This window comes from Lissotriton vulgaris, chromosome 6, assembly GCF_964263255.1.
Source record: "Lissotriton vulgaris chromosome 6, aLisVul1.2, whole genome shotgun sequence".
Classification (NCBI taxonomy): domain Eukaryota; kingdom Metazoa; phylum Chordata; class Amphibia; order Caudata; family Salamandridae; genus Lissotriton; species Lissotriton vulgaris.
The window spans coordinates 442,600,702-442,627,514 of record NC_141694.1 but is presented as its reverse complement, the minus strand read 5'-3'; the positions used below and the strand labels follow the sequence as shown (position 1 = coordinate 442,627,514).

Genomic DNA, 26,813 nt, shown 5'->3' with positions numbered 1-26,813 from the left:
AGGCCAGATCGTCACCAACCAAAAAAAAAAAGCAATTAACAAAATTAAAAAAAAAAATAAATAATAAAAAACTTAATAAAACCTAACAACTAAGGTACAACCAAGGAAACTTGAGGAAAACTTGAGCAAAACTATCACTATCACTTCATTTTCAGCCTTATCTTCAGCTCAATAAAAAAAAAACACAACGCAAGAACTTACCAACAACAAAAATACAAACTTGCTGGTTAGAAAGTGCTCCAACAGCAACACAAATAAACAAAGCAAACAAAGGATTTCTGACAAGACACTGTAAAAAAAAAAAAAATCTCCACTAATCCACCACTAATCCTCCACAACAAAGGAACAAAGGAACAAAGGAACATAGGAATCCTAATCCTGCTGGTTGTAACTCAGAAGCCCTAAAGACCTTTAAGAATTGCGCCAACCTAAGCACGTCATGAGGTCAGGTAAAATTAGGAAATCAACTGATAACGTCCCCGACAAACGACGCAGGGCCAACAAGCGGAAACTTAACACCAACACACAGACACCGTGCTAATAGAACAAGAAGAGGCCCTACTATTAGATCCGACGATAGAAAGGATGGAAAGAACTGCCTTAAACATTAGCAAAACGGAAAGAAAGAGTGCTCAACCCAAAATGTACTCATTTTTTTCATTTCTGAAAGAACCTGGCTCTTACCTAAGCTCCACAAACAGCAATCTTAGGGGGCTGCCCTCGCCAATAGAACCACAAGGGTGCTCGCAAAGCAATCACTGTGAAGGCGCCGAAGAGAAGAAAGGTACTAAAACGTGGGATTTTCACACACCCAAGGAACGCAGCGCACAACCTGAAAATCCAAACAACAGCTACAGCAGGGTGGATAATACCACGTTCACAGATGCTACCAACAAAAGGGGCCACCCCCTGGAGTCAAACATTGTAATCCAGGTAACCGGGCACCCTCAAGCCACAGCAACAGGGAAAGTGAACAGCTGTGACGAGCTAAACATCGTGAGCAAAATAGATCCACCAGGAACTACTGAGCTGAAAACCCCAACTGAGCCACACCCGAAGCCCCCTAAGGTGACAGAGGAAAAAAACAAAACAGAACCCAACTTAGGGAACAGCAGCAGCACCATGAGGACTGCATGGGCCTCACATCGGGATCAGGACTTCAACCTGGGGATTCAGCCAGGCCAAGATTATACCCACTTGGGTTGGGACAGAGAGACAGAATCAAAGTCGGAAGGTGAGGAAACTGAAGCAACCGAAGATATGTTAAAAATCTTAATTCCTGTCCCAGTCCACACGGGATGGGCAAGCGAGTCAGAAAAAACACAGAAAAGGGAGCTAACAGAAGCTATCGATCTTACAGAAAAAAACAGAATAACTGACATAACCCAGGCCCTTACCCAACCTGCATCCTCCAACATTGAAGAGCACGCTCAGCTAACAACAGAAGAGTGGGAGAGGCTGGTAGCATCATACTCACCAGCTGCCATACAGCTCGACGGCAGCACTCCAGAGAGAAAGCAAGACCCCGAGAAAAATCCTTCAACTGATGATCTCCCAAAAAGCACTGATGTACTATGGTCATCTTTGCTAAACAAGCTTCAATTATCCATAAAGGCCATGCAGTACCACTTGGAAAAAATGGAAATTCAACTATCCCTCCTGAATTTCTTGGCCATACATGTAGCCAAAATTGACAACAAGCTGGCAGACATGAACTGCATGATAAAGAGGGTGCAAGCGGAAACAAAAATAGAGCAGCCAAGTTGTGCATGTTATACAATAGTGGACAAACTTACCACCTTCCTTCAACTCCTGGGAGGCATCTTGGCGGACCTAAAACAGAAAACGGATAAAACAAGCCCAAGTAACCCAGGAATTGGTAAAGAGGGTCAAAATTAACACCTCACATACCCCAGAGAACACTTAGTTACTGCAAATGCACAGAACCCATTAACTACACCAAATAGCCAAAAAGGACAATTCGAGCCAAACAGCCCAACTGGCCCAGAAGTCAATAAATCGATTAATGACACACAGTTAGAAGAACTGTTCCTTGCATGGGACATTCCACAACACGCAACAAGTAAATAGGGCAACCAAAACCGGTTGGCAATGGCAAGCATTAAGGATCTAGAACACCTTAATCTGGCAGCATTAAACGGCTGCTTCACAAACGACAGCCTCCCGTTAGCTACTTTTCACAATTCAACAGCCAGATCCACCTTAGACTTTACATTTGTATCCCTGCAACTCTTCGTGAAAGTTACGGACTTCCGAATAGGCACAATGACAGCCAGCAACCACCAGCCCCAAGAATTCAGCCTTAACCTCCAGGGGGTGGTGCAATCTAGGCCGGCGATAAACTTGGGAGGTTCACTGTTGGTGGCACGGAAAAGAATTAAATGCAACACGGCAAACTTGGAAGGCTTCACAACTGATGCAAAAAGTCAGTGGGAAAAGTGCATCACAAACAACTTTGAGAACCTAAACGCCTGGGAACAATTCACGGGGATTAGTACAACACCAAACATGTTAGCTCTCTCGCTCCTCATTGATGCCACAAAGGCAGCCAATCTGCCCCTGTACATATGCTTCATCGATTTCACCTCAGCGTTTGACACCGTCAACAGAAACTTATTATGGTCAAAGCTGGAAAAAAAGAACATCCCATCAGGCCTTCTCACACAGCTGATCTTACTACACACGGACACATGGGTCCAAGTCAAGCTAGGGCCAGGGGATCTCCTTTCAAGAAAAATAACGACCACGAAAGGCTTAAAACAAGGCTGTGTCCTAGCTCCACCACTATTTAACATCTTTATGTCTGACCTTGCACAGCAGCTGGATGAAACTAACTCTCATGCTCCAAGCATAGGCAGTCTCACTCTCTCAAACTTAATGTATGCTGATGACATTGTCCTAATTAGTAGAACACTGATAGGGCTACAACATCTGATAAGCACCACGTTTAAGTATTCAACAGACAACAGCTTAAGCATTAACCTCTCAAAAACCAAAACAATGAGGATCAACGCTAAAACATCATCAGCAGGATTTCACTGGCACATGGGAGGGACCACACTGGAAACCGTGGAGGAGTAGGGGTACCTGGGGGTAATTCTTGACAGAAAGGGCTCATTCCATCAGCAAAAGGAAGCAATAAAACAGAGGGGTATTAGCATAGGGATTGCACTAAGGAGCCTCAAAACAAAAGCAGCCAGCCGAAGCTTCACCCCCTTGCTTCAAGTGCTACAGGCAAAACTAACATCGGCCCTAACCTACGGAAGCGAATGCCTCAGAGGAAGGGACGCCCAGCAACTGAACAGCACAATAGCGACGCCACAAGAATAATTTTCAGCCTGCCTAACTACACCTCCCAGGCACAAATTAGGCTGGAATTTGGCCTGAGAAACCAAACACTGAAGCGAATGGGTGCCTACGCCAAAAGATGGCACAAGATCCAGAGAGGAGATGCCATAAGCCTAAATCACCACCTATGGAATGAGATGGAAAGTAAGAGCAATAGTGCAGCTGCAATATATCTTAAGCATTCCTTAAAATCCTTGAGCCTACAAGAATCCTGGAAGATCAGTGGATCTCACAATACCTTTAAACGTTAGTTAACAAATCAGTTAGATCTAGGTCATTAATCGAGGACAAAGCAAGTCTAGCAACCCGGGCCCATGACTGGACAGTTATCCAAAGCTATACAAGCAGCCTCTGCCAAATCTATTTAGGAGTTGGGTTCACTAGGCGCACAAAGGAGAAGTTCCTACGCTTACGGCTAGGCCAACTTCCAGTACAAAACCATCTCCCCCGATGTAAAAAAGGCCCCAAGAAACAATCAATTGCTGAGTATGTGGTAACACAAAAGAAGACATCTTGCACCTATTATGTACCTGCAAAGGTCTGGACACAGAGCGCAGATCCCATCTAAAACAGCACTTCAACAAGCTGGGCATAAGAACATGCCGGCAGGCAGTAAAGGCTTGCTTGGACGGAACGAACATTCAACTAGCAAGCCACGTTGTCAAATTCTTGGAGAAAGCAGAAAAGAAACAAGAATGACAGAGGGCAGAAACAGGTTGACGCTAACTTATGAAGCAAAATCCAAACGGACATTGATAAGGTATCAATCATATGATATGGGTAATGGTCTGATTCCCGTAGGCTAAATAGGACACAACAAAACAGTAGGGGACTGATATGATCCAACAGACTTTGTAACATATACCACAGTTCGGCCTAATACTCAGGCGTAAAACAAGTGCCTGACCTTATTTTAATTCTATGCTCAGTCCGAAATAAGCATAAATTTCTGTATTCATTATTATTTTTTTATACAAAGTCATTCTCATTTTATATATATATTTTTTTACACCAATTGTATTTAACTAATGTTTTTTATATGCTAATAATTGCAATGGTTTTGATTAACTGAGCAATAAAGATTACTTACTTAAAAAAACTAGACACTTTGTGCCAGACTTTGAGAAGGCAACTTTTTCAGCTAGGCTAACTTGGTCCCTGTACCGGCCCGCACTCCATCATGGTCAGCCGGAACCTGTGACTTTCCCCTGGTCTAGCACAACTAGATGACTGTGAGCGGAGCTTTATTCTTTTGGACGCTCTGCTTACCTAAAACATTGAAATTGCATATCTCTTGTTCTACTAATTGGATTTTTGTCATTTTCTTGTCAAACTGTGTATTATATTTTACTCTAGTTTTCTAAGTTGTTGTTAGATTGTTCTGTTGTTATGTGTTCACTTTATTATACTTTTTTAGCGGCACATTAGTTTACAAATAAGCCTGATTGCTTTTGATTCAAGCCACCAGAATGTTAAGCAAAGGTCAATTTAGTGACTTTTGTGGTTCACTCTGACAAGGATTGAGTAGGATTTTCATCCCCCTTAATTTAAAACCCAGTTCCTACCATTATTCATTATTTTCACAGCCTCTTCCCATTCCAATGCATCACATAATATATTTCATAATATATCATTAATTCTATGATCACCCCTTATCTCCCCTGCCGCAATCTCCGTTCCTCTAGCCAGGCACTTCTTAGTGTCCCCCGTTTCCGTAAGTCCAGAGTAGGTGGCACTAGGTTTTCCACACTTGCCCCCTGCTTCTGGAACAGTCTCCCATTGACCATCAGATCCATCACTGTCTACCTGCACTTCCGTAAGGTGCTCAAAACCCACCTGTTTGCTCAAGCCTTTTCTACTAAGTAATACCCTGGTGCCCCTTCTAACTGCCATTGTTAATCATCCAGCGCCAGGAAGCCGCTTGGTCACAGTGCGCTTTACAAATACTTTCAACTTTCAACTTTCAACTTTTAAACTTTCAACATTTAACTTTCAACTTTCAACTTTCTATCACTGCTTATTCTGCTCCCTGTCAATGTCTTAAGTGTGAATCTATTTGGCACATCTCTGTGTCTGCCAAATACTGAAGGTCAATAAGGTAATGCAAAATGATATCAACATTGTTCCTATAACGATAAAACAAATGGATGTAATTACAGTATTAATACATAGCGCCAATACAGGCAGGTTGACAGTAATCCCTACAATGAAGGCAAAGCCTGCACAGACACCGCCTTAGGGATTACGATATCTATTGCCAGCAGCATTTTAATGGCGGTCCCACTGCTATGCAATGGCAATCAGAAAGAGACTTTGGGGGCCCAAAGCAGGGTCCCTGTCCCCTGTGGGCCCCCGCTATGTGGCCGGGGGGACATGTGGTGCCCCCAAAACATCCATGCATTGTGTGTCAGGAACCACATGGTGCCTGGCACACGGTGCATGGATGTTTGTAAATATGTCTTTTACTACTGCAGCTTTTGCTGCAGCCCTTTTATTGGCTTCAACACAAGCCAAATTAGCAGAAGACATGTTTCCAACCACCTACACTGCGGTCTCATCATAATAATGCAGGTGGAACCGCCGACTACATGTTGGCCAGTCTCCATCCCGCAACGATGGCCCTTTTAATGAGGTCCAATTAAATAAATAAGCAAGGTTTTTCAAACAAATATATTTTTCTTTGAGTAAATCAATTTTGAAAACGTTATATTTTGTTTAAAATGTATTTTATTCTACATTTATGTAATTATATTTGTTTTTAATTTATTTTCAATTAAATGGGTTAAATATTCTCAAATAATTTAAATTGTGTCAAGGAAGTGATAATCAATTTATAAATTAAAGGCTTAAAATATTTAGCAAAATAATTTTTGACCATGTTAGTTATTTAAATAATTCTGAATTTCCGAAATATCTGCACCCAGTCCAATATTCTTTGTACCACAGTTACAATAGAAAATGACTTACCCCAAAATGTATGCAATGGCCTCAATGTTTGTCGGAATGAGTTAAAATAGTACATATTCCCTCCAAATTATATGCAAATACTCCAGTGTTTGCAACATTGAATTTAGAATTGCATAAATCCCCCAAATAAATGCAAAGAGATGTTTGAAGGACTGGGGAATTGAGTCAATATTTATTGATCTGGAGTTAGAAAATGAAATATGTTCAACAACAAATTATATGTACCTATTCTAATGTTTGCAGGACTAGTGTTAGAAAAGTGAATGCAAACTCTACATTTATTTTGTTAATATGTTGTATGTGTTTACAGATGTGTGTTAAAAATGTAAAGTTATTAAAAATATGTGTTTTACAATTTAGTAGATTTTAAACAAATATTTGATGTTTTTCATCCTGATGGAATCTTTATTTCCTTCTAGGCATCCCTCTCATTGTATAAACTCATCCAAAGAATGGCCCTGTTACTGCCTCCATGTATTAAAAAATGCTTCCACCTTCTATCTTCTTAATGAACTAGGCTGTGGGGCGAAGGCAGGATGCTAGCAGTGCTCTTCAAACCAATGCAATTCTCCTTATTTACATTTATTCATCATTATATTGACTATCATTGTGCTGCAATCTACATCCAAATATTCAATTGTAATATATTTGAAAGGAAACACTGGTTCCTAATAGTTTGCGCTCAAAAAAGTAATATCTCATAATGTGCGATTGGCATACTAACTATCCTTGTTTTCACATGGTAGCATTCTGTATCTGCTTTTAAAATGTGACCAAATGGGTTCCTTTGAGGAGTTTTGTTCCATTAAAGAGATATTAATAACAGCCTTTTACCGTTTTCTGAACGCTGATAAGTCTGAAATGGAAATCTGCAGAAGATACTGTGATGAGTTCAGGATCACATGATGCAGTAAAGTAGAGAAACCGGGTGTAAATACACAGTTCTTTGAAGTACACAATCACGATAAGAAAACACACAGTTACCTCTTAATAATATAACTACATATATTACTCTATATTTCATTAATGTAAAGTAGTCATTGCCAGTGCTAAAAATGTATAACAACTTGCAACATTCTGAGATAGCGTTACATTTTTAGTTCAAGTATTTTGTGTTGAATTTGTATTTTTCATATGTTTTCTTTTGGATTGATTTTTTGGAGTGCTCTCTTTTTTTAGTTCAATTTAAATATAATGTTTATATAATTGGTTTACATATTTTCCTCATTGCAATTTCATTCACAGGAGGAAGAACTGAGGAAAAGTGGCGAAGCCAAATATTCACACTTGAGTGATGAACTTCACGTGTTAATGGAAGTGTTTGCACCGCCTGGGGAAGCATATTCACGAATGAGCCATGCCCTAGATGAGATTAAGAAATTCCTTGTACCAGTAAGTAGACTCTGAAGTCTATTTTATTCTGCTTGTGAGCCCAGAGTACCGCATTGATTGTAGATATTTTTACAGCAAATTGGCAACTGGGAAAGATTGCTGAACAAGCTGATTGATCCATGGGCTAAATGTACTATTTACAGATCGAAATTTGTGGCTTGTATTTTTGTGACCAGTAAATTATTTTTAGAAATGATCTATGGCCGAATAGATTGGTTGTTAAAATTCTGAATCGTAGTGGGTTGCATTCCAATCTACCACATCAATATTAATCGGGAAGATCAACAATTGTAATGATGGTGGACTGCTGGGGATGGTAGACCACCGTGTTTGTGATGTGTTTAAAATAAATGAAACTTTTTTTTTAAATGCAGCACTACTGCATTTAAAAATGTCTTTTCATTTTCTAAAAAGTTTCTTTAAGAGTTGGCAGTGGTCCTGTGGACCACAGTTTACTAAACAAACAGTTTTTTGTACATTCACCATGGAGACCTAATCCTTTTTTTCTAAATGCATTACCTACTCCTTTGAGTAGGTATCAATAAAATGTCAATCTTTTTGACTGGATACCGGTTGTTAAACAGTAATACATAGGATACTGATTCACATTTGGAAGGGACACCTACAACATGCCCCTTCCAGGGATGTATGACATTACAACGCATGCTTTTACCATGCATGCTTTTACATCGCAACTTTTACAACGCATGCCTTTACAACGCATAGTGTTGAGGGGTGCTGGATAGTGAATAGTTTAATGTATTATTCCAACTCCAGACCCCGTGGATAGTAGGGAAGGTGTTGGATAGTAAATTAAATCGATTCCCTATACTAGAGCGCCCCCCAGCGCAATGCGTTGTAATGGTTTGCATTGTAAAAGTTGCGATGTAAAAGCACTGCGTGGTAAAAGTTGCGTTGTAAAGGATGTTTCCTCCCTTCCGGATACTGACTCAGTATTCATTCAAAATTCCATTTTAGGGTTAAGAAAAACATTTCCGACTTCTAATATGGGATTCATATATAGAAAAACGCTTTTTATTGATCATAAACACCAAATTGGATTGTTTGCCACTATTAAAATGCTTACCACATCTGGCCATAAGTTCCTTAAAATCAGTTATCATTGAGGTGGTTTTGCTGTCCAACTGAACTACTGAATATTGCTTCTAAAAAGTCAGGGAAATTTAGTATGAATTGGCTTTTTCGAATGATGAATGAAAAGTGAGAGAAAGAAAGGTCGTACTTGAGATCGAAAATATTTTTCCTACAGTTAAAATTAAGTATGGAAGTATTTGTTTTGTTTTGTTACATTTTATGGACCCTTAATCTAAAAAGTGATCATGTGTTTTACTTTCAATTGACTGTGGCTGTTTATTGCAGCACTATGCTAATTAATCTAGTGGTGTAAACCAAACAAAAATTGGACAATTGATCTTATGGTCATTAAACACAGGATTATGAGTCAATGACAAAGTCAACCGAATTTCAATATTGGTGTTTGCCATCTCTCTACTAGTGTTCAAGAGGACTTTGGTAAGCCTGCCTTTTGGTGGATGTGGTGTGCTGCACAAGGGAGGTACAGGCCTACCTCCAACACACTAATGACTAAGATTGGCAAAGCTAGAAGACAATTTTCTTCTATCTTTAAAATTCTGAATTTTGAGGTAAACAGGAGACTGTAGTAAAAATTAGATAATATTGATATCGGGAATGTGGATAAAAAGCAGTTGTAATGTTAGAAACTTAGGCCATCATTACAATGTCAGTCTGAGTTGCCTCCGACCAACACCGTTTCGTGGAAGGAACCACCTGCCCATAGTTCGGCAGTTTCAACCACGCAATTATGGTCCTGCCGCAAACTTTAATAGGAGCTTGTGTGGTGGGCTGAAATCGCCCGCAGCACAACCTCCCATTGAAAAATGTACGTTTTTACATGCCTGCACCTCATGGTGCAGAGATGTTAAGGGGGTCACTATAGGTGCCTCAGGGGCCAAATTAGGAGGGCAAGGGGGCTCTGCTGGAGGCCCCAAAAGTCAGTTTACCACCGCCAATCCATGTTGGAAAGGCCAACATGGATTGGCTGTTGGAAACTGACATTATAATGTAGACTTCGGAAACGCCATCCTTAAGGGAATATGAGAGCTTTCCGACTGAGCCAGTCAGAACCGCACCAGATTCCCCGGCTGGTTTGAACTCCGACCGCGGTCATCATAATATGGGGGTTGGGCTTTAAACCTACCATGTTTGTCGGAAAGCTTCAGACTAGTGATTGGAGGCTTTCCGACTGATATCATTATCAGGCCCATAATTTTTAATCCAATTTTATTTAGCCTCTTTACATTGCACAAATAAAAGAGTAAGCTAATATAAAATTTTTATGATGATACAACAATGCATAGTACACATAATTTCTCTCCAGACTAGCAAAAAATTAGGTGCCATATTAATGTGAGATTATAGTTAAATTTCAGCATGAATATAAAGCGCATCCACATTTTAAGAAAGAAACATAATATTAATGTATTACAATGAATGGTGTACATTAATCATGTTCTCTCTTTGGATCAAAGGGAATTTGTTTAAGAAAGCTGTTGCAAAATGGCTACTATTTCTTTCTTTTTTTTGAGGACTCACCTGCTAGTAATTTTGAAATCTAACACTGGGATATTGCTATCCAGTCCCCATGTTGACCCCTAATTCAAAGTTGAACTGAGCCTAAAACATGATTTGGCACATTTACCTTTTACTATAAGGCAATTGTATATGTTGTAAAAAATGCATCTGTGTATGTATGTATGTATATAGAATTTCTATGGTGTGAACCTAACCGAAAAGCAGCAGAGTGCTGATCATTGTTAAAGGCAAGTTTAAAGTCGACAAGTAAATGAGAGGAAGCTGAGTTGTGGGCAGTTAAAGCATTGTGATGTAGTGTTCTTTAAAGAGGTGAGCCTCCAACTCTTTTCTCAAGTAGAGCAGCTTTGGGCAGTCCTGATGATATGAAGTTGGTATTCCAAATCCTAGGTACATACATGAAAGAGTTGTGTTGTCTTGTTTTTTCTACTTTCTCTCTTCTTAGTCTGCAGTCTGATGGTGCCCTGGCTGGGGTTGTTTTGCAAACCATCTAGGATTGCGAGCTAGTCTGCAAGACAAGCAGATGTGCTGATTGTGAAGGCTTTGTAATGGAGTTACTTTAGGATGGGAGTGATGTGATCATGTTTCTTGTGGCCTGTACTATTGAATTACACAATTAGACTGAAGAGCAGCACTGTAGAGCCCATTTTGCGACGCTGCAAACATGACACAGGTCCCCTGTAGCCTGCAAATTCTCATGTTCACAGAAAGAAATGTTGAAATATACTCATTTTCAAGCCTAAAAACCCTCAAAGCGGTACATGCCTAACTAATGCTAGCACATATCTACAGTGAATAAATCATCAAAAGCTTTCTTTGCCGTATTGGGTTTAACTGTTACCCTAAGAAGTTTTGAGAAAGCTTATTCCCTTGTGCGGATTGAAGAGCCAGTAGAGAAGAGTGGAGGCTAAGAGTGTTACGCAGTGTTGAGCGGATCAAGCTCTGCCCAGGGGGACCCATCTTATTGGCACTACCCTAACCTGACCTGCTCTGTTGCCCTCCACTGAGCTAACCCCATACCTCTTAACACAGAGTGACTGAGCGACATAAAGGTGACATAGAGGTGACTGCTGTGGTGGCAGATGTGGTGGGCATACATCTTGCTCTATTTCCCTGTCCACCTGCCACCACAAACTAACACCAGAATTATGTGGGGGCAGGAATTGTGGTCTAGAGAATTAGAGTTTGAAGAAAGACCTGTTCCACTCAGTACTTAAGGCCTTACTATTGCTTCTACAGTTTTTCACACAAACAGACAGTGTGTGGTGGGTTAGTGAGAGGGATGTAGCTGGATTAGGCACCACTGTGTTGGTTAAGCCCTGATCCGTGGAAGAGGCCCAATAGGTCTGGGTGTGGCTTGCGTTGGGTGAGCTCCCCCTCTTGAAGTTCCATCACCTGCTCCAGTGCTCTGCTGACATAAAGCAAACCCAGGAGGCAACTAGGCTCATGCCCTCCCAGCCTAAACCCCATGCAGCCACCAATTCATATGTAGGGGCTGTTGAGAAGACTGCAGTATTCCCTTCAATAAGGGTAATCGGTATCCAAGTGTAATATTAGAAAACCATCAAAACAACTCAACAGGAAAAGCTTAATTCAACCACAAAATAGGAAAGGTCAAAGCTTACAGATATGGCAAATGAACGGTAAGCAGACAAAAACGCCTTGCAATGATGCGGTCAGGGAATCCCATCATCCACAGGTCTACAAATCTTAGAAGCGTCCAACAAAGAGGGATACAAGCAGAGACCAAAAAAACTAAATCTGCCAATGGAAGTTTGGTGATCGAGTCCCCTCCATTTTCAATAGTGACATACTTTGGGGAAATAAATGGGGATGAAAGTTCTCTTTTTTGAAAGGCCCCATCGCCACAATTTACACTACACTGCAGGAAGTACCAGGACTTGCTTGCCTTCTAATGCCACAAAAACCGGACAAAGAAATGGGAGCCTACTCATCTAGGCCATCGAAAAAATCAGCCTTAATGACGCGACTTCATGTAAGTCCACCACAACAGTCAACATACCAGATAGCTTACACCACCAGAATGACTCCCTCCCCAGTGCTAAATTCCAAACTAAATGCCATCCAGGTAGCAGTGCAGGTTCACGCATCGATTGGACCATATTCTACCCCTAAAGAAACCAGCACTGCTTGCTTATTTCAAGAAAGCATAAATAATGCTAGTCAGGGTATTTATGTTGGCAACGCTGGGCTGGATGGTTATTGGTACAGGTCAATTTCTCTTTCAAACAATACACATCTTATACAGTCTTTTGAAGTTAAAACAGTAAGTCTAGATGACAATCAGATGACTGTGTCTCCAGCAAGCACAAACAAATTACCTAGGCTAGCACAAGGAAAAAATCTATGAAAAGAAACCTAGGCTAAAAAACAACACTCATTAGTCACAAAACGTAATGACAATGCAACACTAAATTTGACTAAAACCAAAGGCCCAAGCTTACTGTGGAAGAGTGTAACAAAATAACACTCAAATCTAAGAACAGCCACCAATTCATTTTTAAGGTAGCCACAATGATGTGGAAAGAATCCTCTCAAATGCACGGCAAACCCCTGACACACAAATCAGCACACAAATGAAGATAGAGTTTCAAACAACCTCAGACAAACAAACACACCAAGCCCTGGGCTGGTGGGAGACACAACCTACTACCCTGCAAATGGCAAATGAAGTTCTAAATCTCCACTCTAATAAACTAGATGGGCATATTGACCTAATGAACATGATGGCCATCGCCATCTCTGGCATTATTCTAAAATTGGAAACCTTAATATCCCTAATTTGGTACAAGCTGTTTATTCACCATAACCATCAAAGTGCTCATGCGGTCTAATAATAGAAAGACTGCACTCCCTTCCTGAAGTTTTATCAAGTATTCTGACAGCAGAAAGACCAGCTTTAAGAAGCGACCCAGTTAAGGTGATACAAACCCAATCTAGGACTCCAAAACAGGAATTAACAAGAGCTGAGCAAGAAAACTCATGGAGCTCAACACGATCACTTACTAACAAAGAATAAAGAAGATCTATAGGCTATTGTCACCTCCAACAAACCCAGTACAAGGTCATAGTGTGTTCAAACAAAACCCCCCATCCCCCCAACCAACTAAAAGGCAGTCAAAACAGGCAAAGAAGACAAGAAATGAAAAATACCACCCAAAGGAAACAGTCACCACAACAAATGTTCCTCATTTTTGGGCAAAGGATCAAAGGAGGGTCTGTCACTTGGATGACACTAAAATCTCAGACACTGCTTCAATAGACTCTCAACATAATACCACAGAGGGATGAAAACACTAAAAGTCAAGTAAACAGCAAGCACCAGCATTTATAGCGACAAATTATTTCAATCGAAGGATCTAAAACCAAGTGACACCCATGCCTATGACACCTGCACTTTTGACTAGGATATAGAAATATAGGGCCCTTGGGGCATGTGTGTGTGCAACATGTGATAACGATGCATTCCTATGGGGATATAGGCTTATAGGAATCAATGGAAAACCATTCCTTAATTGCGAGTTTTTAATTTGTGCGTCGCAATTAAGGAATCCTACATGCATAGGCAATTGTGATTCCTTAAAAATTGCAGTTAAGGAATTGCAATTGCCTATTCTGATGCATGTGCACCTCAGAGACTATCTGAACGGAGTCTCGCGAATCAGGGATACAAGCCAGGAGTCACTTAATCTAACCTGACCCTATCCAGTTAAAAAAACCCTTCCACACAAATGACCGACACAGTTAAAACGCTTGTACCAACAACTGGCACCATGCACTCTGAGACGCAAAACAATCCAACTTTACATATAGTGAAGCCACTTTCAATGTCTCTCTCAATCAATGGCTGCAACTGAACCATCCCATTAAAACCTGCAGCACAGTTAATCAATCAATCATAGCATTTGTAGAGCGCACTACATACCCGTGAGTGTCTCAAGGACTGAGGGGGGGATGCTGTTAGTGCTTGAAGAGCCAGGTCTTGAGCCGTCTTCTGAAGGTCAGCAGGTCTTGGGTCTGCCGTAGGTGGATGGGGAGAGTGTTCCAGGTTGTGGCGTTGAGGTGGGAGAAGGATGTGCCACGGGAGGTTGCTCTTCGGATGCGGGGTATTGGGGCGAGGGTGAGGTAGGCCGAGCAAAGCTGGTGGGGGGGGTGTAGAGGCTGAGTCGTCTGTTGAGGTACGTAGGTCCGGTGTTGTGGAGTCCCTTGTGTGTGTGGGTGAGGAACTTGAAGGTTATCCTCTTGTTGACAGGGAGCCAGTGAAGGTCTCTCAGGTGAGGGGTGATGGGGCTGTGGCGAGGGATGTCGAGGATCAGGCATGCAGAGGCGTTCTGGATGTGTTGCAGCTGCTTCAGGAGTTTGGCAGAGGCTCCAGCATAGAGGGCATTTCCGTGGTCCAGTCTGCTGCTGACGAGGGCCTGGGTGACCGTTCTTCTCGTTTTGGTGGACAATCCAAACATCCTCAAAGGAGCCCACCTCTTCTGAACTACAACAGGCCCAGGGAAAATGCAACAAAAGGCTGACATTGCAGATAATCATACTGGCACACCATAAGCTCCCAAATGCTGCCATACTAACTAAAAATAACTGAGAACTAAAATAAAATCCTCTTGTCTGCCAGAAAAACTCTCCAAAATAGAGAGTAGACAAACTCTTATTCAAACCAGAATATAGTACTTGAGGACAGCTGGATATCCTCAATAGAGGAAGTATCATTAAGCTACTTGGAGAAATCTTTGAATTAAAAGATATAACATTGAGAGATTTGCTAGCAGTGGAATTCCTGGCAAATGACAATCCCTCTTGACCAGAACTCACATTAACAACTTGGCCATCCAATGAAATAGCATCAATGCTCATAAGCAAGGTCAAGGTTTTCAAAAGCTGGGGCATAATGCTAAAAAGATTCCAGCCTCCACTGGGTACCCATTACTATTGCTATGAAGAAATGCTCCACAACCCTCTACAGCAATCACTGTCCATTGGGTACTGCCGGGTGGAAGAGCAACTCCATTGCATGAATGAAGCAGTTAATGTGAAAGCAAGCATTCACACATCAAACAAATTCTGAATGGGACTGGATCCCTCCAGTTTTAAATGCCTCACACTCCATATGAATCTACCATTCGAATGAATCAGCACCTGAAATACAGGATTTAATTTATTATCTTGGAATAAAACTGGGGTGAAATTGCTATTGGAAGATGGTTCTCCTCCTCAGAATTGAGCAAATAAAGACATAGGGCCTGATTTAGATCTTTATGGTAATATGACCATCCTGCCACGGCTGTAGTCCCAAGTACTCCGTTGAGCTGATTGCTGTCTCCATGCTGTATTTAGATGTTGCGGTAAGAGACTGGACACCATCTTGGTGGTGGTCTTCTCTGCTGGATAACAGAACTCCGTCACTGTTTCCACCAAGTCGATTTAGATGTTCCTGCTGTGCTGGTAGGGTTATGTCCACGTAGTTCTGATAGAGTGAGGCATTGGTGGTGTGGAGACTGATGAGTACAACATATCTTCATCTCAATACGTGGAGAATTGTGGCTCAATGGTTAGAGCGGCAGACCCTGATGCAGAGGTCTGGCCCGGGACCAGTGTTCAATTCCCTCCTCGGCGGGTCTTGGGTTCAATTTTCTCGGACCTGATAATTCTCGCCTTGGTGCCTATTCTAATCATGGGTCCCACTCTGCAACTCTGGGCAATAGCTTGCTTAATCTCCACAAAGACCCCAACAGCGCTGGGATGCCTGGCTTCACCTTGGGGGTGTCCAGGAGTGGACATTTCACAGGGAAAAGCCAGGAAGGGTTCCAGAGTGGTATGCGTACAGCATCAGGAAACCCCGGTTGGGGTATAAGTGCGCTTTACAAGTACAAAATTCATTTAATTTTCATTCAATACACATATATGTTGTGATTCTGTCAAAATGTACACGTGGGCAATGTGTAATGACCATTTTTTTATGTCTAGCATAGCACACCAACAACATACACACACTTTTGAATGTACAACCACACCGACCGCAAAAGCATACCTCATATAATGGTGACAATGGTGTGGCTGAATTTTGTGGTCAAGTAGGAGCAGCACAACAAGGACCTGGACAATGGTGTTCCAGACGTATTCAGTGGTGGGACTCTGAAAAAAGGTGAGTTATCACCTCTTTTTCTTTGATTCCACCAACTCGAGTATGGAGGCTTCCCAACCACAGTTTCATCAAAGGAAAGGCACATCATCATCTGGACAGCAGGAATCTTGGTGAGACACCCTCCAAAAGTCACTTCTACATCTGATGCCATTAACGTGGGAAAACGATCCTGGCAGAGGCAGCTGGACTATGCCGGTTTTCACTCCAGTTACCAGCCAACATCTAAATAGAGCGGATGGACCGCCAAGGCGGCAGTTGGAAAACTGGAAAAAGAAGTAACAGTGGGACCCAAACCACTTAGATCTAAATCAGGCCCTTAATTGTGCTTCAAGAAATTAGGTTTTATACATCCTCAAATCTAAGTGCCATTGAAAACCTCAAGAGGGCTTAGCTGTCAATGTATCACTGAGGTTAACATCCCCATGGAAGAATAACCACACGTAATCCAAGGCCTCCAAATCATCAAACTTAGCAACCAAGACAAGAGACCGCTGATATTTTTGTTTCACATCTACATTCAATCAAATTTAGCAAAGAATAAAGCGCTAATAGAAAAAGCAACATCTACCATAATAATCCACAAGCAGGGAAACCTGGCATGGGACATAATACTGATGAGAGATTTCAACTCAAATGTAATCTATACCATAGATGATGACATACTAAACACTGAAAATTCATTCTGGAAAATTCCGACACAGGCAAACTTTAAGACCTCAATAGGGAAAAATGTGTCATGACTTTGAATTAGGGTCCTAAACAGAAGATTTGTAGATGCCAGACCACATATACTATGGTCCCAATTCATGGTCAGAAGTTGACTGTACAATAGTCTTTCACCTGGTTAAGAATGTTTCAATAAAATATACAATGGACAGTGATTATTCGTTCCAGGTTCTGTCATTAGAATTAGTCCCACATTTACACACACTTGCTCCATCAGAAACTGGTGCGACAGAAACAACTAATTTAAAGTGACTACAATGGTCTAACAAATTCACAGTACACCTTGCATCTCGGGTTAAAGATCTAATGATACACAGTATTAACGGCACAGATTGTCTAATTGACGCTTGGTTAGGCTTTGTTGCTGCTATATTAAAGCAGTCATCTTCAGTGACACCAGGCCCATGTGAGTTGCAAAGATTTAAATCTGGCCTATCAGTCACGCAAAGAACGAAACCACGCCAACCGCCCACCTGCAAAAAGTTAAAAAGGGAACAAATGAGATTAGCCAGAAAACTGATAGAACCCCTTCCGAAGTCCTCCCTTTGAGAACTTTTGAAACATCTAAAGAAAGAGTACAAAAAACCACTGAGGCAAGATTAGGCTGTGAACAACAGTTTCTGGATCAAGCTAATATTTAATGCGAGGCAAACTAACCAAGGAAATCTTTGGAAACCAAAAGCAACCTTAACACAAAAAGAACAAGGATAAATAATTCAAATATTACAGAGGAATTATGAGTGATCTACCCTGCAAACATATTTGTAATAAACCAATGACCAAGAAAAGTTCAACACCTCAAGTTTAATCAATTAGGAAGGCATCAGGAACTAAAACCACACCCACACCAAGTGATGAAAACTCTTACTCTTCACCTCAAATCAAAAAGGCCCTACTCAGAGGTCGTCGTGTAGGAGCACCGGGGCCAAATGGCCTTCCAAAAACCCCTTTTAAAGAAGATGTAGAATTCAGGTCAGTACTATTTGGCATGTTATTCAAGGAAGTTCATCTCAGCTCAGTGGCACTGTACCACTGAGTTAGCAAGGCTCCATAATAAATCCTATATATAAAAGGAGGTGACAGAAAAAACCCAAGTAACTAAAGCCTCATAACCTTGCTTGTTTCAGAAGAGAAACACTATGTGTCTCTACTACTGATGTATTTAACTTACTGGTCACCTAAAACCAACACGATTCCATGAAACCAGTCTTGTTTTAGAAAAGGTGTAGGGCCAACAACACATATACTAGCAACTGCCTTTCTGTTTGACCAATTCAAGTTGGCTAAGAAAAAGCTACTCCTCTACTTCATTGATTTTAAAGCAACGTTTGACCCTGCAAACCGGGTGCTATTGTGGAAAAGGCTGTAGAGCGGGGTATCCCGAAAAAACAGCTACGAGCCATTCAGTCACTAAACTCTGAAACCTGGATTCAAATAGAATAGAGGATGGCCCCAGAATATCCAGGAAGATCCTGATTCAACAAGGACTAAAACAGGGATGTGTGTTGGCACCTCATCTCTTTAACCTGTTAATGGAAGATCTATCGCCAGCCTTGGATCAGGAAAACTTCCATCCTCCCCAGTTGTGTCCCCTTAGCCTCACTCATCCCTCATACAAAGAGGACATTGTGCTTTTTAGTTCAACCAAAGTAGGCCTACAAAGATCAGTTGATTTCCTGGCACGGTACGCGAGAACTAACCATCTGAAGGCCAATGTGATCAAAACTGAAACAATGTCCATCATTTATTAAGCGAGACAGACCCCCCCCAAATGATGTTAAAAGATGCCCAACTGGAAACAGTATCTAATTACTAATATCTGGGACTGTAACTTGATTTAAAAGGAAACTTCTGCCATCAAAACAATATATGGAGAAGAAGGAGCTTGCATTTATCCAGCCTTTGAAATTCTGGCAAAAAAACTGGAAAGACCATCAATTGAACCACTATTCTTAGTTATCGTCCGCAAACTTCTACCAGTCGTTACATGTGCTAGTGTGACCATGGGAGGGTGGATGCTGCAATAGTTGATAAATTCCAGACAAATACCTTTAGGCAAGTGTTCAACCACCCCAAAGCGCATCACCAGCACAAAATTGGCTCAAATTTGGGCTAATTCAGAAAGACCTAGCCAGAAGATTAACAGTAATAAAAAGTTGGAATTAGATCATTCAATATCAAAATTCTCCTCTAAACTGCATATCATGCTCTTCAAAGTGACCACAAGTCGGTACACTATAAATATCTGAATGCTTCCTTCAAACAACTGTGTCTAACTGCAAGTCCGCCATACGATGCCTTCAACCCCTTGGCTGCTGGGGCTATTCCCCTGCTGTGCTCTGTGCTGGGGAGCGGGGGGCGCGCCCAGCATCTCCATGCTCATGACGAGCTCAGCTCGTCATGAGCCACGGTGCTCCGGTGCTCATGGCGAGCTGAGCTCATCACGACCACGCCCGTTTAATGGAACGCTCAGCACAGCAGGGGAATGAGCCCCGCGTGCGTGCGTTCCACGGGCCATGACGAGCTCAGCTCGTCATGAGCACCGGAGCACCGTGGCTCATGACGAGCTGAGATCGTCATGACCATGTGATGGGTTAAAAAGGTGATCAATAGGGTGACAAGGCTACAATTTTGTCTTTAAGACAAAATCAAATTCAGCTCCAACTCGTACACATGGATAGTAAAATATTACAAGAACCAGGCCCCAGCACCTTATCAGGCATTCTCCTTTTCTGTATAAAGCACAACCTCATTTTCCATGCCTGGGTTTCTTACCAACACTAGCAAACCTGCCAATTTTGAAACCCGCTACTCCGACATCATGTAGACTTTGGAAAGGAAAACAAGATCTCAAACATTGGATCTGCACCTGTCCCAAACTGTGCAATCTTCACTCACAACCCATACAATTTCAACAACAGAGGGATCCATAGATGTAGGGAATTTATAACAGAATGCCTTAATTCTGGAGACCTGCACCACAACTACAAACTTGCTACATTTCTGGCAGTGGCCCAAACTGAATAAATATTGAATTTACTATTCTTGTGACCAGTCTACAAGCACAACCTAAAAAAATACTCTAACCTGCTTGAGTCGAATAGGCGGCTGAATATTAGTTACATTGGCTTTGAGTATTTGCTCAAATACTGCCCAGGTTTTAAAACTGATTGGTTTTTATCATGTCATTTTAGGGCAAAAAGATAGATTGTACCTTTCCTTAGGATTTATTATTTTATTACCTTATATATGGTAATATTTCATACTTTAAATGGCGAAATTGTCATGGCCTTGAGTATTTGCACATATACTTCCCCTCTTTTAAAACTGTTTATTTTTCATCAGGTAATTTTAGAGTAAAATGATGGCTTGCACTTTCCTTAGGATGTATTACTGTATTTTGTTATATATAGTATTATGTTATACTTTAAATTGTGACAATGTCATGGCCTTGCATATTTGCACATATTCTGCCGCTGTTTTAAAATGACGGATTGTAACTCTTCTTGGGATGTACCATTTCATCTTGTTATATAAGGTAATAGTTTATTCTATAAATTGTGGAATTGTTATGGTCTTAATTAACTGAAACAATAAACTTTAACTTGATAAAGCAGATTAAATCACTATTTCTGCATTATCCAGTAGGACACTTTTCCTAACAGTTTTTTAAATCCACTTAATTGGTAAAGTCTTATTTTTTCTAACCAGATTCAATATAACTATCAGAAAAGCTATCATTACTTGCCTGTCCCACTATAGACTAATCCTTCTTGGTCTGAAGCTCCTGCCCTGCCTGTAATGAGGTATGAAGTTCCTTCCAGGAGCAACACAATAGATCACTTTGATTGACAGGTTGACCTGAATGGGCAGGGATGACACATTGGAGCTCAGCTGAATATTCACGGGTTTTGCCTGCTGCCCCTCCGAATGGCATATACAGAATCAAACCCTGTATGACAGACCTGTCTGAAGCACAAGTAACACATCTGCACGTTTGAAACGGATCAAACAGGCCCAGGTAACAATTCATGTGTATGCTCTATCTGGTTACAGAAGGACCATGCTTTGTTTTACTAGATTTCTGGATCATTTTATGTAGTGGGTCTAGGAGCTGCTTGAAATTGGATTTCAGTGCTAGATGTGGAAGGACATTTGCAATCTCCATAGCACACCTCTCCACTAACCCGTAGCTCTCAAAGTCCAAGTTTAGTGCGGGTGAGAACTTTGGCAATTTTGGATTTGCCCTGACTCATTGCTTTTTAAGCCAGATTGCAGTAAGGTAAACAGGAACTGCTTAAAAGTTATGTAGGCCAGGGCTTACAAACATTTACTTAAGTGGTGAGAGCAATACTAGGAGTGCCATAGGGTGTCTCTCATCCATAGCCTGGTGAACCCTACAAAACTGGATCCTCACCCAGACTTCCTCAGAGCATTGTTAGTCTTGTGAAACGATACCAGGTCGAATGAACCTTCTGCACTTGGCATTTGTGACCTGTGAGAATTGAGGAGTTTAAGCCTTATTCTACTTCAAATCCAACCAGACAAAGATCTCCAAGGTTCACAAGACTGATCCATTGGGTGGTTCCAGGACCATGAAAAAAAGATGGACATATATGTGAAGAATCCAGTGGACCATTGACAACTGGACTGGAACTGGACTTTGTTATTGGCCTCTGCCTGACACCCTGAAAGTGTCCTAATGCCTTGCTTTGAGTTCCTGAAGGTCTCAGAAGTGTATTCCTGTGATTGTTTGGGCAGCAGAAGAAAGTTTGAAAACTTCTGAAAACATAACCTAAACAGTACCAGTAGCAAAAAAGTAACCGACCAGCTGTTTTACAGCATTGATTGTATTTCAGCTTCATTTCACCTGGTGATCTCCACCCCCCAGAAAAAGCAACTAAATCCTATTCTATTTTCATAGAGAAACCAGCAGGGCCAGCCTGCGTTAGATATACTGCGTTTAATTTCACATCAACAGTAATAGTTTGAGTGGCATCCCGAACAGACAGGATGTTTATTTTCAAGATGTAACAAAGTCCCATTCTGCATCAGGACTGAGAAGAAATCTCAAAATTTTTCTTCAAGAAAGTGAAAAAGTCCCTTTCTGAAGTGGGACTTAGAAACGAATTTGAGGTTTTTGACTTTCAGACCGATCAACTTGGTGTATTGAACCCAAGTTCCATCATGGTCAGCCTGAAATTGCACATTGGTCCTGTTCTTCTGTGAGCATTGACTTACATTGGGCACTTTCTGTGTCCTGGTGCTTTTTCACTTTAAATATGTTAAAATGTATATATTTGGTTCCCTTTATTGGATTAGTGTCACTTTGGTCTTAGTTTTTCTCACAAAACTTACATTTCATTTGTTGGACGTCTAGCAAATGGTGATCTTATCCTTTCAGGTGGACACTTGTCCTCCCAAATAATAATCCACTTTCCTAAAAACAAATCACACTCTGTAGAACAGATTTACATGGACACACTTGATGCAATGAAAGGTATGCCACTTTTAATATATGCAAGTGTCATATACTGTTTCATAGTTGTTACCTTTGGAATCTAATACTGGGATAAAGCTGGTTGTATTACAAATAATAGGTTCATCTGTCAATTATTTCAAAATTTCATTTAGGCCATTGTTCCTGATATTGTCCTACATATGAAAATAGTGTCAGGAAGTGTGTCACTGGCTTAAACTCCGCTATTAAAATATTGAGATATTTGTGGCAGGTGGGAGGTCTGGTTTATGGGACTTTGACTTTAATTAACTGTTAGATTTGGGGGTCTCTAGTTGGCACAGGTAAGTACTTGTGATAAATAGGGACCCTTGCCTCTAGTCAGTGTAAGGGGATACACTCCTAAAATAACCCCTGCTCACCCCGTTGGGAGCTTGGCATGAGCAGACTGGTTTATCTCAGAGGCAGTGTGTGAAGCATTTGTGAACACCTACAATAATCAAGTGGCAACACAACAGATGGTGACCACACAGGTTTTATATCAAAAATAAGATTTATTTATAAAGACTTATCACAAGACCACAAAGGACAAAAATCCCCAATACTGTACTTATAATTGTAGAATTAGCTTCGTTCTCTTTAGATCTTAAAATGCGACACTTTGAGTCAATGTACCTCAAGATGCGACACACAGGGCAACAAAAGTGTTGCAGGAAACGTGATGCGGTAGTCCCTTACATGCAAGGACTGAGATGCATTGAAGATCTGGTGCAAAGAAACAAAGATGGTGCTTCCCAGTGATGCGACGGCATCTGCTGCGACGTAGATCCTCTCTCCTGGCAATGCAAGTTGCTTCCACAACAATGCGAGCTGTGACAGGCCCTGTGACACTCTTCCTGGTGATGTGGAGGCGTCTGCTGTGATGTCGAACCTCTTCTTTGGTGAAAAGCCTCGGCAGGCCCAGCGACAAACTTCTCGGAGATGCGGCGGCGTCTGCTGTGACGTCGATCCTCTTCTCCGGCGATGCAAGGTGCTTCGTGTTGTGAAGCGGCAGCGGCAGTTCGGTGAAGCGCTTTCTGTTCTTGAGTCGAGCTTCCAACTCTTTTCGACACGCAAGTCCTCAAAAAGTCCAGCACAACTGCAGGCACTTCCAGAAAACTCTTGGGGAGCTGGTGGGTGAAGTTTGTTGGCCCTGAGACTTCAGCAGGAGGCAAGCTCTGTTCCAAGCCCTTAGAGATCCTTCTAAAGTTGAAAATAAAGGAGACAAAGTTCCTCTCTCCTTTCTTTGGCAGTCAGGCAACCATTGCAGGCCAATCCGCCAAGCAGCACTTTGGCTTAGGGATAGAAGTGTAGCTGGAGAAGTGTGGCTCAAATGGTTAGTGCGGCAGACCCTGATGCAGAGGTCTGGTCTGGGACCAGGGTTCAAAACCCCCCTCAGCGGGTCTTGGGCTTTATTTCCTCGGACCTGATAATTCTTCCCTCGGTGCCTATTCTAATCATGGGTCCCACTCTGCAACTCTGGGCAATAGCTTGCTTAATCTCCACAACAGCCCCAACAGTGCTGGGATGCCTGGCTTCACCTTGGGGGTACCCAGGAGTGGACATTCCACGGGGAAAAACCAGAAAGGGTTCCTAAGCGGTATACGGACAGCGCTGGGACACCTCCGTTGGAGGTAGTTGTGCGCTTTGCAAATGGCATTTACATTTTTTTTTACATACATAGTTTCTCCTCAGTCTTTATGGTTCCACTCCTCAGCAAAGGTTTCTTCTTGTTTGTCCAAAAGTGATCTAATTTCTTGAGATCAGGGTCCCAATACTTATACCCCAAAATCCTTTGTCCTCTGAGGGCAGAGGGGCCTTTGCCTAGTCCAAACCAGTTCCGGTCAGTCCTGGAGCCCTTTGTTGACATGTCTCCTTCTTTCCTTTCACAGTGCAGGACAGAGACATCAGACGCACCAAAGGGGGTGGAGCCAGCATTGTAGAGGGAAGGCACAGTCCTATTCAGGTCCCAGGTGCAACTCCTCCCTCCCATCTAGATGCAGATCTCTCTATTCACCATTGGGCTGACTCACCCTGTCTCCTGGAGTCCCCCAGCTCCTGTCACTCAAACTCCAGATAGGGAATACACAGCCTAGCAGAGGCAGGCTTGGATAGTTTAGACAAGAAAATACCTACTTTCTAAAAGTGATATTTTCAAACACAGAATGTTTAAACCAACTTCATTTAAAGATGTCTTTTATCATTCTGAGTTTAGGCAAACTAAACTCGAATGTCTACCTAGTGCCCTGAGTTAGTTATGATTATAAGATGTAATAATCAAACTTACCATTCTGGCCTGTGGGGAATAGGTAGCCTTGCAATAGTGAAAAACGAAAATGGCTGTAATTCACTATTAGGACAAGCCACACACATCAGGGCTTGTCCTACCTTATATGTACAATGCACCCTGCCCTTGGATCTACCATAGGGGTGTCTGATATGAAGAAAAGGGAAGGTGTAGGGACAAGCAAGTGGGTGCACTGGCCCAGTCAACATGGCAGTACCAGATTGCACACAGGCTCTGCAATGGCAGACCTGAGACATACTTTTACAGGCTGCTTCTGTGGGTGGCACAACCAGTGCTGCAAGCCCACCAGCAGCATTTGGTTTACAAGCCCTGGGCACACTAAGTGCACTGTACTAGGGTCTGACCAGTAAACCAAATCAGCCAATCATGGAATCACAAAACCAGGGGTCTCCAAACCAGTCCTGGAGGGCCGGATCCATGCCAGATTTTTTGGATATCCCCATTGAAATACATGTAGTAATTTTAAAAATCTGGCATGGATCCAGCCCTCCAGGACCGGTTTGGAGACTCCTGCACTAAGCAGTACATCAGTTTACAATAGGGAGCACTTGCACTGGGGCACTGGACAGCAGAGCCACAGTGCCCAAAGCATCGACCACCAGCAAAAACACATGAGGCAACAGCAAAAATGGAAGGGAGACCCCCGCCAAGGTGCCAGGTCTAACTGTCACCCTGCCAAGGTCACCATGCCAAGGTTACTCTTGTACCACATTTTTATTTGTGGTTAACAGCTGAAAACCCAAATCTCTGATTTTTCTTCTTCGTGTTTTTTTCTGCTGAGGAGCCTATATAGCAATATGCCATGTTAATGTCAAACCCTCCGGGCCCGATTCACAGAACTCACTTAAGACAAAATCCTAAACTTACTACCATTTTGGTAACACAGAAGGCGCTTACTCATTTAGGTATTCACAGAAGGCACTTATTCATTTTGGTATTCACAGAAGTTAGGATTCCTAACTTTAGGACTCCTAAATGCCTTCTGTGAATACCGAAAATCTTAAAGTTAGGATTTTTCTCAGTTTTGGAGTAGTAAAGTTAGAACTTCTAACTTTAGGACTCCTAAATGCCTTCTGTGAATATCAAAAGTCTTAAAATTAGGATTTATCTCAGTTTAGGAGTAGTAAAGTCCGGACTACTAACTTTAGGACTCCTAAATGCCTTCTGTGAATACCAAAAGTCTTAAAGTTAGGATTTTCTCAGGTTAGGAGTCCTAAAGTTAGGAGTCGTAACTCTACTACTTCCCTGTAGTGATATGCTGGTCACAGGTCTAGTTGTCAGTATGCCACAGCCACTCCCTCATGGCTGGTGTACACCCGCACCACACCCATCCAGCACACACGTCACAGGACATGTGACCCTGCCATTAAAAAGGGCTGGGCGCACGTGCTCATTGCCATTTCCACTCTCCATCTGGGTGTATCCTTGTGGTGTTCATGTAGGCATGAGGGCATAGGGCCCTGCAACATCACTTTCCCCAGCCTGGAGGTGACATGCTGTCGTCCGCACCACAATACTCAATCATACAGGGTCCATGGCTTGCGGGGCACAGACTTGGTGGCATTGGATACACTGCAGCCGGCACAGGCACACAGCCACGGGACGGTGACTTTCAGTGCACTGAGGTTGGGGCACCGTAAGTGCTCAGTGGGTGTGCAGCCTGCAATGGTGCCTGTCCTGGCGGTCTGGACTGCTCAGGATTTGTGTGCCCTGCTGGACCGCCGTGTAGGCCAGAGCCTGCGGGCAGCGCTGGC

The 26,813-nt window shown here is 42.1% G+C and overlaps 1 protein-coding gene and 1 long non-coding RNA gene across 2 annotated transcripts in view; one reads left to right on the top strand and one right to left on the bottom strand.

Annotated features, from left to right (window-relative positions):
• The window catches only part of KHDRBS2 (KH RNA binding domain containing, signal transduction associated 2), a 1,060,381-nt gene that overhangs the window by 397,674 nt on the left and 635,894 nt on the right, over positions 1–26,813 (top strand). Inside the window, exon 4 of the mRNA XM_086925219.1 lies at positions 7,582–7,728. Coding sequence (XP_086781345.1) covers positions 7,582–7,728 — 147 coding nt within the window. The remainder of the gene's footprint in view (positions 1–7,581; positions 7,729–26,813) is intronic.
• Positions 1–26,813, bottom strand: part of LOC147707444 (uncharacterized) — a 269,810-nt gene that overhangs the window by 161,705 nt on the left and 81,292 nt on the right. The window lies entirely within an intron of this gene.